The 16334-nt window shown below is 41.8% G+C and overlaps 1 protein-coding gene across 2 annotated transcripts in view; it reads right to left on the reverse strand.

Moving 5' to 3' along the window:
* The window catches only part of CDKL1 (cyclin-dependent kinase-like 1 (CDC2-related kinase)), a 51364-nt gene extending 35149 nt beyond the window's left edge, over positions 1-16215 (reverse strand). The window contains exons 1-2 of one of the 2 annotated variants that reach the window (XM_010842250.1): positions 15994-16215; positions 15552-15825 (exon numbers count right to left, since the gene is read on the reverse strand). In XM_010842250.1, the coding sequence (XP_010840552.1) occupies positions 15552-15722 (171 nt within the window). In that variant the 5' untranslated portion in view covers positions 15723-15825; positions 15994-16215. The other variant, XM_010842249.1, reaches the window with a different exon arrangement.
* Between the last annotated feature and the right edge of the window lie 119 nt (positions 16216-16334).

Genomic DNA, 16334 nt, shown 5'->3' on the forward strand with positions numbered 1-16334 from the left:
TCCTCTCAAGACCCATCACAGGCAGGCTAAGGATGAGCACAGCAGATGCTCAGTTTGTTTTACTGGTTAATGAAGTTTTTGAAAAGTACTAGGAAAGAAGCAATAGCACCAATGTGATCAAAATGAGAATGAACCATGACACAGCCAAAAATTCATGCAGTAGCTCAGTTGGTAAGGATTCCACCTGCAATGCAGGAGACCCTGGTTCGATTCCTGGGTTGGGAAGGTCCACTGGGGAAGCGAGAGGCTACCCACTCCAGTATTCTTGGGCTTCCCTAGTGGTTCAGCTGGTAAAGAATCCACCTGCAATGCAGGAGACCTAGGTTGGACTCTTGGGTCGGGAAGATCCCCTGGAGAAGGGAAAGGCTACCCAATCCAGTGTTCTGGCCTGGAAAATTCCATGGACTATACAGTCCATGGGGTCACAAAGAGTCAGACATGACTGAGCAACTTTCACTTTCAGTGTACTGATAGTTATAAAACAAATTATTTGTTAGGTTTTTATATAAAGTTGATAGCATAATTCATTTAAAAAATTCACCTTTCACTCTTCTAACAAAAAGGGAAATGGAATTCAGAGATTTTCTATCAGGCAATTTTACTCCAAAGCATTTTTACCACAGTGTGGTTAAAGTTAATAAGTAATAAAGAAGATTAATGATTAGCATGGAAATATGCCTGTTGAAAGCAAATTTGTGGTCTAAAACATCACTTTTGCCAAATAAAAAGGTGAGTTAAAACATCAAAAAATTTTAATGTGAAAGACACAAAGCTGGTCATTAAAAAAATTTTCATTCCATACAAAAAGTTCTACTTTCTAGAGTGGTTTGAATGTTTGATAACTATATATAACACAGTTGTCTACCTATAAACTTTTTTTTTTGGCTGGAAATAAAAAATAAGTGGCAAAAAAGCAATAGTATAATTATATTTCTTATCAATGTGCTTTATAAAATCATTTATTCAGCCTCCTTCTCCTGCTCTATGATATTTTCTAGAGTAAGGTGCATGGCAGGGTATGTTTAAAAGCATTTAGAGTGCCGACAGATGGTGGCATGTGCTTAATCTCCTTGCAAATTGGGTATTTTTAAAAGGTAAGGAGTCTGTTTGTTGATGTCTGCTTCTTTGTTCTTGAAGTACAACCATGGCAGCTTTATCGCTTAGGAGTTCACTACACAGCAGGAACACGATCTTTCTAGACAAACACACGGTGAGCTAAGCCAAAAAAATCTTCTAATAAACAAACAGAAGAGTCTGTTACTATTTGCATTTAGTATGTTATCTTGTAAAAATAAAATCAAACAGGTCTCCACTTGTTGAATAAATAGGGAGAGAGGACGACAAGGGGGTTTGTTTGGTTTCTATCACTGTGGGCCAGGGAATGCTCCCCTTTGTCCTCCATGCTACTGACGACCAGTCTCTACAAAGTCCCAACACCTACATACATTAGCAATGAACCTCGAGGGTCAGATCTGCCCGTCTCCAGTATGAACATCTACAAAAAATGAAAGCTGTATAATCAGAAGGCTCCAAACTGAGCCTATATGCCAAATACTGTCTGTAGATGTGTTTTCTTTGGCCAGACTGCTGTTAAAAAAACTTTTTTAAAAATTATTTGTCACTGCTTTAAAGTCAGATTTCACTCTCACTTAAAGATATGAGGACTCCTTGGAGAAATAGCCGATTCTAGAGCTGGGGGAGGTGAGCCTGGAACATTTCGTTGTGCCCCACAGTAAAGACACATACAAGGATTGATGGGCATCTGTAAGACAGAGGAGCAGGCTCCAAGGATCCCCAAGTAGCCAAAAGTGTGACAATTGGGTATTTGAGACTCAAAAAGAATGACAGTGATGGTTTATAACATGTTGAATTTTTTAAAAATCCAGAATCCACAGTGATATTAAAAACTGTGTGTACTGGGGTGTAGGAGTGTGGGTGAAAAGAGCATTTTTTTAAAGAAAAATTATAACTAATGAATATAGCAAGAATTGTTGAGAACCACCATTTTACAATAACTCTCACTGTAATTGATTCAGGTAAGGAACTTTGGCCACCTCATGCGAAGAGTTGACTCATTGGAAAAGACTCTGATGCTGGGAAGGATTGGGGGCAAGAGGAGAAGGGGACGACAGAGAATGAGATGGCTGGATGGCATCACTGACTCGATGGACGTGAGTCTGAGTGAACTCTGGGAGTTGGTGATAGACAGGGAGGCCTGGCGTGCTGCGGTTCATGGGGTCGCAAAGAGTCAGACATGACTGAGCGACTGATCTGATCTGATCTGAAGGAACTTTGGGTGACAGTTCTTGGGGAATAAGGCAGTCACACTGTTTCAAAGAATCAGCCCACAGATTACTTACTAATTATAAAGGGGAAAAGTGTTTCTTTACAATTGAGGAATATGACAGACCCATCTTAATCAAGAGATTAAAACTGAGAGCACCAGTTACAGGACAAAATGATATTATGCATTTCCTGATTAGAAACAGTGTGATGGAACAGCCTTAAACATGCTGAAATCATTTACCCTGAATCAAATCACATGGAAACAGTCAGACTTGTGTGGAGGCACATCTGGCAAAATGACTGACGTGGACTCTTCCCAAATGTCAATACCATGAAAGACTGAAAAAAGAATTTAAAAGTTAGAGAACTGTTGGATAGCCGCACGTAAAGCAATGAAGTTAGAACACACCCTCTCACCATACACAAAACTCAAAAGTTGCTTAAAGACTTACACATAAGATGTGACATCATAAAACTCTTAGAAGAGAACATAGGGAAAAGATTCTCTAAAATAAATCGTACCAGTGTTTTCTTAGGTCAGTGTTTCCCCCAGACCAAGGCAATAGAAATAAAAACAAAAATAAACAAATGGGACCTAATCAAACTTACATGGTTTTGCACAGCAAGAGAAACCATAAACAAAATGAAAAGACAACCAACAGAATGGGAGAAAATAATCGCAAATGATGTGACCAACAAAGGATTAATTTCCAAAATATACAAATAACTCATACAACTAAACAATGAGAAACAAACAACCCAATTGAAAAATGGGCAGAAGACCTATTTCTCCAAAGAAGAAATACAGATGGCCAACAAGCATGTGAAAAGATGCTTAGCATTGCTAATTATAAAGACATGCAAATCAAAACTACAATTAGGTACCACCTGATACCAGTCAGAATGGTCATCACTGAAAAGTCTACAAATAACAAATGCTGAAGAGCATGTGGAGAAAAGGGAACTCTCCTACACTGTTACAGGAGATGCAAGTTGGTGCAGCCACTGTGGAAGACAGGATGGAGGTTCCACAGAAAACTAAAAATAGAATTACCATATGATCCAGCAAGCCCACTTCTGGACATATACCTGGACAAAACTATTAATATCATTCAAAAAGATATTTCACCCCTATGTTCACAGCAACACTATCCACAATAGCCAAGATGTGTGTGTGTGTTAGTTGTTCAGTTGTGTCCTACTCTTTGCAACCCCATGGACTGTAGCCTTCCAGGCTCCTCTGTCCATGGGATTCTCCAGGCAAGAATACTGGGGTTGGTTGCCATTTCCTTCTCCAGGGGATCTTCCTGACCCAAGAATCAAACCCGGGTCTCCTGCATTGCAGTCCGATTCTTTACTCTCTGAGCCACCAGGGACGCCTAGCCAAGACATGGAAACAACCTAAATGTGTATCCATTGATGGACAAATGCATAAAGGAAATGTGGTACATGTGTACAATGGAATACTACTTATAAAAAAGAATAAAATAATGCCATTTGCAGCAAAACGGATGCAACTAGAGATGATCACATTGTAGAAAGAGAAAGACAAATTCCACTCATATGTGGAATCTAAAATATGACACAAATGAACATATCTACGAAACGGAAACAGAATCACAGACATAGAGAGCAGACTTGTGGTTACCAAGGGGCAGGGTATTGGGGGAGGAGTGGGGCAGGATTGGGGTTAGCAGATGTAAGTTTTTGTGTACAGAATGGATAAACAACAAGGTCCTAATGTATAGCACAGAGAACTATATTCAACATCCTATGATAAACCATAATGGAAAAGAATATAAAAAAGAATGTGTGTGTGTGTATATATATATATATGTAAAGCTGAATATGTAAAACATATATATGTAAAACTGAATCACTTTGCTGTACAGCAGTAATTAACACAACATTGTAAATCAACTATACTTCCAATTAAGAAAAGAATACTGGACTTCCCTGGTAGTCCAGTGGCTAAAACTCTGGGCTCCCAATGCAGGGGGCCCAGGTTCGATCCCTGGTCAGGGAACTAGATCCCACATGCCTCAACTAAGACTCAGTGCAACCAAATAAATAAATATATTTTTTAAAAAAAGGAAAAGAATACTGTTTTAGATTAAAGGAGGTTACAAAAACATGACAATTAAATGCAATGTGTGCTCAGTTATTAATCATGTACTAAAATATACATATAATATACATGTATATATGCTTATTCTCATAAACACATTATATATATTATTGAGACAATACAAAAAATTTGAACACAGACTATATATTAAATAATAGTACTGAATCAATGATAACATTTCTAGAATGTGGAAATCATATTGTGGTACATAGAAAAATTTCTTTGTTCTAGGAGATTCATGCTGTATAGTTAAGAAAAATGTGTGTGCATCAGCCAAAAAAGTGCGTGCGTGTGTGTGATAGAGGTAGAAATGAAGTGGAATTCTAACTGTTAGAATTAGCTAGGTTAATGAATCTTGTTAAAGATACACAAGTATTCATTGTATTAGTCTTTCCACTTATGTGTGTATAATTTTTTTCAAAATAAAGAGTTATGGGGGAGAACCCAGGAGATTTTAAAGAAAATTTTGATCTCTGGCTTTAAGAAAAAGTCTCAGAAAGACTAGCATGCAGCCACCTGCTTCTCACAAGACAGTCTCCAGTTTGCCCTAGTCTCCACTGCTCCGTCTTGTCTTGCGTTCAGCCTGTTCCACTGGTTTACGTTACCAGTGTGAATCCCCACAGACATCGGAGTTAGTAAACCATAAGAATGCCGAACATGGTTAAAAACAACTTATGGAGATATGTTACTAATCTATTTAAAATAAGCCAATTAAGCAAGATTAAGATAATGGACCTAGAAATGGCACCGATTAGCAACAGCAGGATTAAATTCTTAAAGATGTCACAGGATTTCCCAAGGAGACTTTTACTGAGTTGGGAAATATTACTCAAATAATAATTCAACAAGTACTACGGGACCAGACACCTTTAGAGATTACGAACACTCTGATTAGACTCTAATGCTAGCGAGCATTCACACGGTTCTCTGCCAGCATTCAGTGGAATGGGGCCTTGGCACAAGAGCACATGGAATTAAGCACTGAATAAATACTGAAAAACAGGGAACCATGACTGTCCTGTTCCCAACAGCAATTTACAGTCATCAGGACGGTAATCTGCCCAGCAGTGTTTCTGGTCTGATGTTTTAAGACAGGAGAGACCATGTGAAGTACTAGCCCCTTCAGCTTCTCCTCTTGGTTGCCCACCTTCTGCCAGCCTGTACCTTTCTCTCTCCTTTCTCTACTGTTCCTCCTTTCTCCTACTCTGTCCTTTGCTGCTGCTCTTTTTGAACCTCTGCTTTCCTGCCCTTGCATCCTTAAGGTGCTTGACCGCTGTACGGTGTTTGTCCCCAAAGCACCCTGCTCCCCTCAGCAGTGAGTCAGCAGAGCAATGCCAAACAGAGACATAAATCATGGCGATAAGGCGGGCCGGGTTCCAGGAGGCACTGGAGCTTGCCCAAGGTTACCCAACAGCTTCGATCCGGATCAGAAACTGAAGCTCCTAACTGCGGCTCCTATTCCCAAGCAGCCTCACAGCCCACAGCCTCACTGGAAGGTATTGAAAGTGAGGAGACTAGGGAAAAATGGAATGCTCTGAACATGTGGTAGGTTGTTACTCTTCATGTCTGCTGCTGCTGCTGCTAAGTCGCTTCAGTCGTGTCCGACTCTGTGCGACCCCATAGACGGCAGCCCACCAGGCTCCCCCGTCCCTGGGATTCTCTAGGCAAGAACACTGGAGTGGGTAATTACAGTCAAATGAGAGCATGTTTCTGGCACATAGTACATAGTCAGCATTCTTAGCTTCCTATACCTCATGGACCTTTTTTTTTTTCTTGTTACTCAAAGAAGTCTTTTTACACAGCTTTTCTTAATCATCCCTCAATGAAATTTTAACTCCACAAATATACAGTACATCTGTATATGTACTGTATGTATACACGCTTTATACAATAAAAAGTTAGGACCCCCATTCCTAAGAACCAACTTTCACCCTCTTCGGTGACACTGCTCATTAAGAATGAATGAACTGCACTTCCACTCACCACACCACTTTGCTTGACCTCCCAAATTGTTTGTAATTATTTTATATTGTTAGGTTAATCGTGTTTGTATTATGGCTTGCAATTGTAATTAACTTTTATTTTTTGTCTGGTTATTGATTGTGAAACCTGATAAACATCTTCTACTATTGTGATTATGTAACTGTTACTCACTTCATACCATTGTATCATGATTTGTCAACAGAAAAAAATTGAATCCTTTATCACCAAAACTATCATTTAATAGGAAAACCTCTAATAACTTTTTAAAATCTAGGTGCATATCAGAATTATCTTGGAATTTTTTGAAAAACACAAATGCCCAGGTATTTCTCCAAAGCTCCAGATATGTTTCTAATGAGTAGCTGTGTTTAAAACCAACTGGACTAAATGATGATCTTTTACTTTTATCTAGTTTGTTTCACTTTTTCTAGTTCATATTTAGTGCTCCCATTTCATTTAGTTTATGTTTTCCAATTTCTCTATCTCTTCTTTTTTTTTGATGTTCTTCCTCAAGTCTTTATCAAGCATACTAGAAAAGCTTTTGTATACATAAATAAAAATAGTAGGTATACTATATATATTTTAGAAAACTTACAGATTTTTGCCTAATTTAAAAATTTATGACATTTTGATTCTACTTGTTTTTCTTAGTATGAATAGAATGATAGATTTCTAATTAAAAAAAAATAGGTATGCAAACAAGCAACAAAGGTTTACTGTATAGCACAGGGAACTATAGTCAATATTTTATAATATTACACTATAATGTAATATTATAATATAATGTAATATTAAATTATACCAAAAGATAATCTCAAAAATAATATATGTGTATATGTATAACTGAATCACTTTGATGTGCACCTGAACCATTGTAAGTCAACTATGCTTCATTAAAATATATATGTTAAGGGAAAGAAAATGAATGAACCTGGGATTTCCTGGTGGCTCAGTGGTAGAGAATCCTCCCAATGCAGGAGACACAGGTTTAATCCCTGATCCAGGAAGATCCCACATGCCACAGGGCAGCTAAGCCCATGCACCACAACTACTGAGCCTATGCTCCAGAGCCGGGGAGCTGAAGCCACTGAGCCCACGTGCCCTGGAGCCCGCGCTCCACAACAAGAGAAGCCATGGCAATGAGAAGCTCGTAGCCCACAGAGCAACGAAGATACAGTGCAGCAATCAATAAATAAGTTAATTAAAATACACAATAAAAAAATCAATGAGCTTTACTGTAGTGTTTATAGTAAAGTTTTAAATGGACATTTACCCCCATGTTTATCCTCACCTTTGTGGGTTGCAAACCATAACTGTGTACCTACTAAAACAATCTATAGGGTTAAAAACAAAAATTGGAAAGAACTGATATTCCAGTAAGAACCCCAGGTTTCCATGAAAGCCATGAGTCTCCGAAGTAAGGCTCACTGGAGGCAAGAGCAGGATAAATCCTGAGGACCAGTCACTGGGAGACTTCAGAAAGAGTGCAGTGTTTGGTGTTCCGAGGCGTGGGAGCAGCAGGGCGTGGATGTGGGGGCCGACAGAACTGTGTGTGCATCCAGCTCACTAACCAGGAGGCCACAGCAAGTCATTGACCATCCTACATCCTTCAGTAAAATGGGATAGCAATGCCTGCCTCCTAGGGTTGTTGTAAGTGTAATTTGTGCATCTTAGGTAACAATCCTCGGGGTTTCACCCAAGACCACTGGGTCACCAGATGGGAATACGATTCCTTCTCCACGTCGTCACTCTAGCTTTTCTACCTTTTGGAAGGAGGGTGTGTGGTGTGCTGTCACTCAGTCTCATCTGACTCTTTGCGATCCCATGGACTATAGCCCACCGGGCTCCTCTGTCCATGGGGATTCTCCAGGCAAGAGTGTATTGCCATGCCTTCCTCTAGGGAATCTTCTCGACCCAGGGATAGAACCCAGGTCTCCCGCATTGCAGGTGGACTCTTTACCATGTGAACCGCCAGGGAAGGACGGTAGTCACAAATTTTGACTGATGTTTGTCTGATGTACTTAAAGGCCACTGTACCATCTGCCGGCACCTCATAGCTGCTGGCTGGCATTCTTTGATTCCACTTCCAATAGTTCTATCATTTGCATTCCACAGAGAGAAGCTTCTGCAACACAGAGACTCGGGACCTTAGTAATCCAATGATACTGGGCCAGTCGGCTCATGTTTGCTTAGAACCACACAGCTTTTTTCTTGCTGGACACACAGATTTTCCCCAAGGGGCTGGGTTGGATTCAAGTACAGCCACCTGCTTTATGTAGAAGCAGTGACCACTTCCCACCACAGGTCTGTGATGCCAGACTTTTTTTAAAAAAACTAATCTGTAGTCTTGGATATTTCAAAATTTTATTTTTTCATCTATGGCTGCACAGGGTTTTTGTTGCTGCACATGGGTTTTCTCTACTTGTGGCAAATGGGGGCTACTCTCCAACTGTGGTGCACAGGCTTCTCCTTGCAGTAGCATCTCTTGTTGAGGCACAGGCTCTAGGCACATGGGCTTCAGTAGCTGGAGTGTGTGGGCTCAAGAGTTGTGGTGCACAGGCTTAGTTGCTCCACGGCACGTGGGATCTTCCCAGACCAGGGATTGAACCCCTGTACCCTGCACTGGCAGGCGGATTCTTAACCACTGGATCACCAGGGAAATCCCAGCCTTCTTGATTTTAGATGATTTCCTTTCAGGAACGTTGTCTCTCTCTGTAACCTGGCCTCTCTCATGACCATCACACCTCCTATCCAAAATATCTTTATATGTTTGAACCCTAGTGATGCAAAAGGGGTTGAATTCTTTCCTGAATGGTTCATGGGTCATAGCACAAATCAGCTGCTGTATATCCTGGTAGAAGAAGTTCTAGGCCAAACAGCTTTAAGATAGCTGTGGCTCCTGTTACCTAAAGATTAAGGAGAGTGAAGGGAAAGAACCTAGCAACATTCCAAATAAAAGAAGAGGTGGCCTAATCTCCTAACTGGTCCCTGAATTGGTCTTTTATTATGCTATAATAGCTGTTTTTGGTCATGGTCCAGGTTGGCAACTCAAGGTGAGTTACCTTGACTAGAGCCAAGGTCATGGCTCTAGGAATTCTCTCCCTCCATTAGCATACTCATTTCTTTCATATTACAAACAACAACTTCAAACACTCTCCCTCGATGCCACATCCTTCTAAGCACATACTGCCCCATTTCTCAGTTTCCTTTTATAATAAAACTTCTCAGAAGAGTTGTCTCTATCACTGTCTTCACTTTGCTCTTTTGCTCTTCTCTTGAACCCTCCCTGATGAAGCTTTCATTCCTACCTTTCTACTCAAACAGCTCTCGTTAAGATCTCAAATGACCCTCATATTTTTCAACACACACACACACACACACACACAGAAGTCGTTCAGTCGTGTCCAACTCTTTGCGACCCCATGGATTGTAGCCCACCAGGCTCCTTGGTCCATGGGATTTTCCAGGCATGAATACTGGAGTGGGTTGCCGTTTCCTTCTCCCAATGGCAAATTCTAAGTCTGTACAAAAGGTGACCTTTGACAAATGCTCCTCATTCTTGAAACATTTGCTTCCTTCAGCCTTTTGTTTTGTTTTGTTTTGCCACACCATGTAGCTAGTGGGCTTCCCTTGTGGCTCAGCTGGTAAAGAATCTGCCTGCAAGGTGGGAGACCTGGGTTCGATCCCTGGGTTGGGAAGATCACCTGGAGAAGGGAAAGGCTACCCACTCCAGTATTCTGGCCTGGAGAATTCCATGGACTAACTATACTGTCCATGGGGTCACAAAGAGTCGAACACGACTGAGCGACTTTCACTTTCACATGTAGCTTGTGGGATCTTAGTTCCTAGACCAGTGATTGAAATCAGACCCTCTGCAGTGGAAGCATGGAGTCTGAACCACTGAACCCCAGGAAAATCCCTTCCCTCAGCTCATAAGGACATTGACCTCAAATTTTCCTGCCTCAAAGAGCACCCCTTCTTACCTCTTTCACTGGTTCCTCAGCTTATTGACCTCCAGATGCTGGAGCTCCAGGGCTCAATCTTTGACATTTGTCTCTCTGCTCCCCTTGGTGGAAAGGTCCCCAGACTATTCCCTGAATGCCAGACTTGTGCATTCAATTACCCACTTTACAGTGGGTCTGCATCTCAAATATTACTTTTCCAAAACAGAATTCTTGATTTTCTTTCCCCTAAATTTGCACCTGGGTCTCCCTATCAGTGAATGATCTCTTTGTTCTTCCGTCCTCAAGTGAAGAACTCGAGTCATTCTTGATTCCTCATCCAACCATCAGATTCCTATGTGCTCTCCTCTCTGAATATATCTTGAATCTGACCACCTCCACCGCTGCCTCTCTGACGCAAACCCCATCACCTCACACCTGGGTCACATGAAGTCTGCTAACAGAGCTTCCTGCTCATGAAGCTGGAGTAAGCAGCCACTAGAGGAACCCTTCTGGGATATAAGACGTGCCTGGGCACCCCTCTACTCAAAACCCTCTGATGACTCCCATCTCACTCAAAGTAAAATCCACAGCTCCTACCATGGCCCACAGGCCCTCATATCTGACCCACTCACCCCTGTAACATCGTCTTCCACGACTCTCATCCTCGCTTACCCTGCTTCAGGCACACTCTTCTCTTTGCTCCTTCTACAACACACCAGAACACACCTAGCACACATCCCTTGATCTTCCCTCGGGGCCTCTGTCCTACCCTCCACCTGCCTAGAACGTTTTCCCCCTGAAGAGCTGCAAGAGTCACCCCTTCACATCTCCTCTGGAATGTCTTCAAATGTCATTCATCAGGAAAGCTTTCCCTAACCACTCTGTATAAAGAAGCAAGCCCTTCCCTCACCTTAACCCCTTACCCTGCTTAATTTTTCACCACGTGACATGCAGGTTTACTGTTAGTCTCTCGTTTGTGAGGACAGACACCTAGAACAGTGCCTGGGACATGACAGGCGTTCTGCAGAAATCCCTGTGTTCACGCCAAATGAACACGTGTCAACTGTCTTACACACAGGTGTCGCATCAAAACCACTGACTGAGGGACTTCCAAGGTTGGCCAGTGGCTAAGACTCCATGTTCCCAATGCAGGGGGCCCGAGTTCAGTCCCTGGTGAGGGAACTAGATCCCACGTGCCACACCTAAGAGTTCACGTGCTGCAACTAAAAGGTCTCACGTGCTGCAGCTAAGACCCAGGGCAGCCAGATAAATAAATAAATACTAAAAAATAAATGAAAAAACACTGACTGAAAATATTGACTTCTTTTTTTCCCACAATGGAAAGTGAGTTTGAGAAAGGGTGGGATAGTCGCTTTGTGCTCAGGTACTGCAGGATAATTTTATTTCTGTCACTGCTGTTTTAGAGTATGAGCTGACTATTTCGTTCATGTATTTGTTTGGCTGGGTCAAGTCTTAGTTGCGGCACACTGACCTTCATTGTGTCATATGGGATCTTTCCATGAGGCGCATGGATTCTCTAGTTGTGGCACCCCAGCTTACAAGCTCCTCAGCATGTGAGATCTTAGTTCCCCGACCAGGCACCAAACGCTCAATCCCCTGCATTGCAAGGTGGATTCTTTATCACTGGACCACCAGGGAAGTCCCTGAGCTAATTTTAACTGGAGCCATTGTTTATTTTTCTAAAAGCCTAATTATGTAACCTGGAAAAAATAAGATTCAAAATGAAAATATTAAAGGGTTGACTGCAATAGGACTTCTTGGTGAAGAGTGGATTACATTTAGAGAGCAATTTATGAGTACAAATACTGAATTTATCTCATAAAAACGTGTTATACTTTTTTTTCCCCGAGTGGCGTGAAGTAATACTATTTGAAAAGTGTTTCAAATGTTCAGAAAAATATGTTTTCTAAAAATATTAGCAAAATTGGTTTCTTGATAATAATTTTCATCCTTAAAACCATTTACCAATGAATGGTTACATCTTCATATATGCTTCACATCAAGAACAGGAAACACTATAGATGTGCTGCCTTAATAATTAAGCAATTGACTGCTGGACAGTTCACTCCCATGATCTTATCTGCTTAATGGAAACAACTGTAATTTTTAAAAGAGTCCAATAGCAATTATTAGGAGTTGCTTTAAGTCATTAAATAAATGGTTTTAAAAACATATCTGAGGATAGATACATGCCAAATTCTACTATAATATAAAATCCAAGGGACCATTCCTTTCTTTTGTAGTATTAGAATTTTGTTGTATCAGATAGATCTTAAAAGTAAGACATCATCTGATCTAGGGAGTTTTGTTCTCAGACATAGTACTAACTTTTGTGACATTTAGGCTGCACAAAACAAATGAAGTCTACATTTTCATCAATGGATAGTGAAATGGGAAAAATAGGGGCAATGATCTCTCTCTCATACACACATACACTGTTACACTTGTATCCTCTCACACACCAGAGAAACGTATATACAGAGAGATGTTGACTTAGTTGTCAACTACTCTCTCAGGAAGACTGCTTTCTCCTAAAGTTATATCGTTCCTAGTTTTTAAAAAATATTAAAATGTCCTTTTGTTTATGAAGTAATGGTGATAAACTAGTTTCTTCAAATGTTGACCACCCAATCTGTAAAAATATTTTTTTTGAAGTTTATTGATTCATGAAATTTAAAAGTCTGCAAATGATAACTTTCTACTAAAAATATCTTAGCTGGTTTCCCTCTTTTCAGGTGAAAGCCAAACTCTTCAGCCTGGCATTTGAAGCCTTCTATATCTGGTCTTAATCTGCTTTTTTTACTTTCCTTATCACAATAAGGGCAGTCTGGGGTTCAGCCCTTGACCAATGTCACCCACTAAGGTCACTAAGATACCTTTAGCCTCAGTCATCCTAGTTCTGATCTTAGCAAAGGTCATTAACTCTGTGAGGGGTATGCAAGGAAAACCCTAGGAATGCACACTCAGTGAGCCCTTGAGTTCACAGAACTGTGCTTCGTGCCCAGGTTAGTATTCCCCTTCCATGGTCAATGGGGCAATGCCTTGAATGCAGCTCAGACGGGGCCCTAAACACGAACCTAGACCTCACCAATTTCTTGTTCTCATGGACAACAACATGTCCCCAAGGCAGGATGGGCATCTGGGACCAGGTGCGTGGATGTGCAAACCATCACTTATCCCAGGGCCAGACCTGTATTCCAGGACATTCCTTGCACCCCTTCTTAATGGACATTGGCTTCCTTTCCTTTTCTTTTCTCCCAGGCCTGTTAGCACCCAGCAGGAATCTTGGCTAAGACTTTGGGGTTACCTGTGTTCCCTCCATACACTGCTTTCCACTATGCACCTTTTTTTTTTCTCCCTAGCAGAGACTGGCTGCCCTGAACACCTTATCTCTCATTCCACATTTCAAAGTCTAGTTTAAACAAGCCTCCAAACACTTTATTTAGAGGGCTCAAACCAGGCATGGGAACACAAGGTGAATGACACAGGCCCTGCCCACTAGGAACTTAGTCTACTGGGAGTGAGAGCTGAGGGAGAATTCATCTCCCACCAGTTACACATCTGTAAGACAGGATGTACACTTTAATGCAAACATTATTTTAGGTATAATGAGACTCCATAAATATTTACTGAATAAATATATGGAAAAAATATGACTTAACAAACCCTCAATTCATTTATTCAGCAAATATTTAAGCGCCCATTATCAAGAATATCAAGAATTCAGACAAGTTAGGGCTTGAAGGGACAGACTCTACTGGTAATCTAGTCCCATCACCTCATACAGACCAGAGGAGTCTACAGCTGTGTCCTTGATTTTGGGGAATGGAGTGTTGTGTGCCTTGAAATCAGGGTTCTGCGTACACACCTATCCTTCAGAGGACATCAGTATTCAGTTATTCAAGAAAACACATCTGACTTCCTAATTTATTGGCAACACCTACCCTTTCTTTTTCGGTTGTGCCATAGGGCATATGAGACCTTAGTTCCCAGGCCAGGGATCGAACCCCCAACTCCTGCAGTGGAAGCACACAGCCTGAATCACTGGACTACCAGTCACACAGAGTCGGACAAGACTGAAGCGACTTAGCAGCAGCAGCAGCAGAGGTAAGAGGAGACTCCCCAGATATTCCACTCAGCCCCCAGGAGGCTGCTCTTCCCTTGTTGGATAGTCAGTTACACATGTCAGAACACAGAAAGTGAAAGTGAAGTTGCTCAGTCGTGTCTGACTCTTTGCGACCCCATGGACTGTAGCCTACCAGGCTCCTCTGTCCATGGAATTTTCCAGGCAAGAGTACTGGAATGGATTGCCATTTCCTTCTCCAGGGGATCTTCCCAACCCAAGGATCAAACCCGGGTCTCCCGCATTGTAGACAGACGCCTTACTGTCTGAGCCACCAGGGAAGTCCTAGGTCCTGTTTAAAACCAGACCCAACAGAGAAAGTTAATCTGTTGAAAGAACCTCCACCATGTTCACTGCAGGTCGCACTCTACATAGGGCAGGATTTGGAGTTCATCTTCACAGAAATAAAAAAAATGAAGGAAAAATACTTTCCTTCTTCATTTCCATTTCAGGAAACAGATACTTTCAGCTTGTAATAAACACTCACCCCCTCCAAGTATCATGGTCTCCAAGAGCTAACTAGTGAACATTTTTAAAGCAGTTATTTCACTTACAGAAAAATCCTTCTTCTAGAGACAAGACAAAGACATTATGAAGCTCAGCAGTAGATCAATACAAGGTGTAATGAGAACCTGTCAGCTTCCTGGGAGTTTGAAAACAGGTGAATGATTAATTCTCTTCACAGACTAAGAATATCAACAGAGGCTAGCCTAGAAGTTTAAAAATCATGCACACCAGCAGACTTGAGTTGTGGAAAGTTCCTATACTGTTTAAGTTGATGATTCTTGAGGAACAAGATCTACAGGTGACATGTGAAAGAAGCTATCGGGAAGAAAAATAAAATATCCCACAGCAAGTCTGAAAGTGAAGACCATCTTTCCCTACACCTATGACTTTCTAATTCATTATACAATTGGTGACTGGTGCACAGATACCCCATCTGTATCATTGAGGACCAAAGTCTGTGAAGGAAGATGTGACCACATCTCAAGGCATTTATTTCATATAACATGTCTCACTTTAATTTTTTTTTTTAGTTCCTGAAAATTCACCTTAAAGAAATTACCTTGAGCATGCGGATTTCTCGAAGGGCGATTTTCTTTATGACAGGGTCATCTTCTGATTCCAGAAACTTCTTGATGGCCACAATCTGACCTGTGTCCCTGTTTCGGCATTTGAAAACAACTCCATAGGATCCTTCACCAATTTTCCCAATTTTTTCATACTTCTCCATCATTGATGAATAAATTCTTAAAATGGATCTTCACATAGTTTGAAAATATCGCTTAGTAAATATTGGCATGAACAGCCCCACTCAACAATGGGTCTTTGTCAAGGACCTAAGACAGAAGACTGCAGTTGTTACACAATTAGGAATCAACCCAGTCCCTTAAACCCTCGCCCCTCAGCCATGGCCACTCGGTCAAAGACGACGGCCTCGAGTCAGCTGCCTTTGGTAACTCAAGTTTAATCCTCTGTTGTATATACCCTGAAAGTTAAAATGTAACCTGTCATCCTGAAACGAGCCGAGTTGTAAGACTATCTTTTCAATGTCAGGTTCATCCGATCTAAGACACATGAGCTGGCTGGAGGACCTGGAAGGTTAAGGGCTTCCCCGGTTCTAATATCGGGTCTCGTTTCCTTTCCGCAAGAAGACACCGCCCGACTCCTCGCGGGGGCGGCGGCGGGGCGGGACAGGAGGGGAGAGCCCCGCGAGGTAGGGCCCGGAGCCCGCAAGGAGCAGGGCAACACAGTCCTGCCGCCGCGCGGGGCCGCGGGGAGACCCTCCTACGTCGCCCCCGCTTCCCACCCGAGCTCTGGCCCGCGCCGCGCAGCCTCGTGCGGCGCC

Source organism: Bison bison, unplaced genomic scaffold (genome assembly GCF_000754665.1).
Source record: "Bison bison bison isolate TAMUID 2011002044 unplaced genomic scaffold, Bison_UMD1.0 scf7180017864174, whole genome shotgun sequence".
Classification (NCBI taxonomy): Eukaryota; Metazoa; Chordata; class Mammalia; order Artiodactyla; family Bovidae; genus Bison; species Bison bison.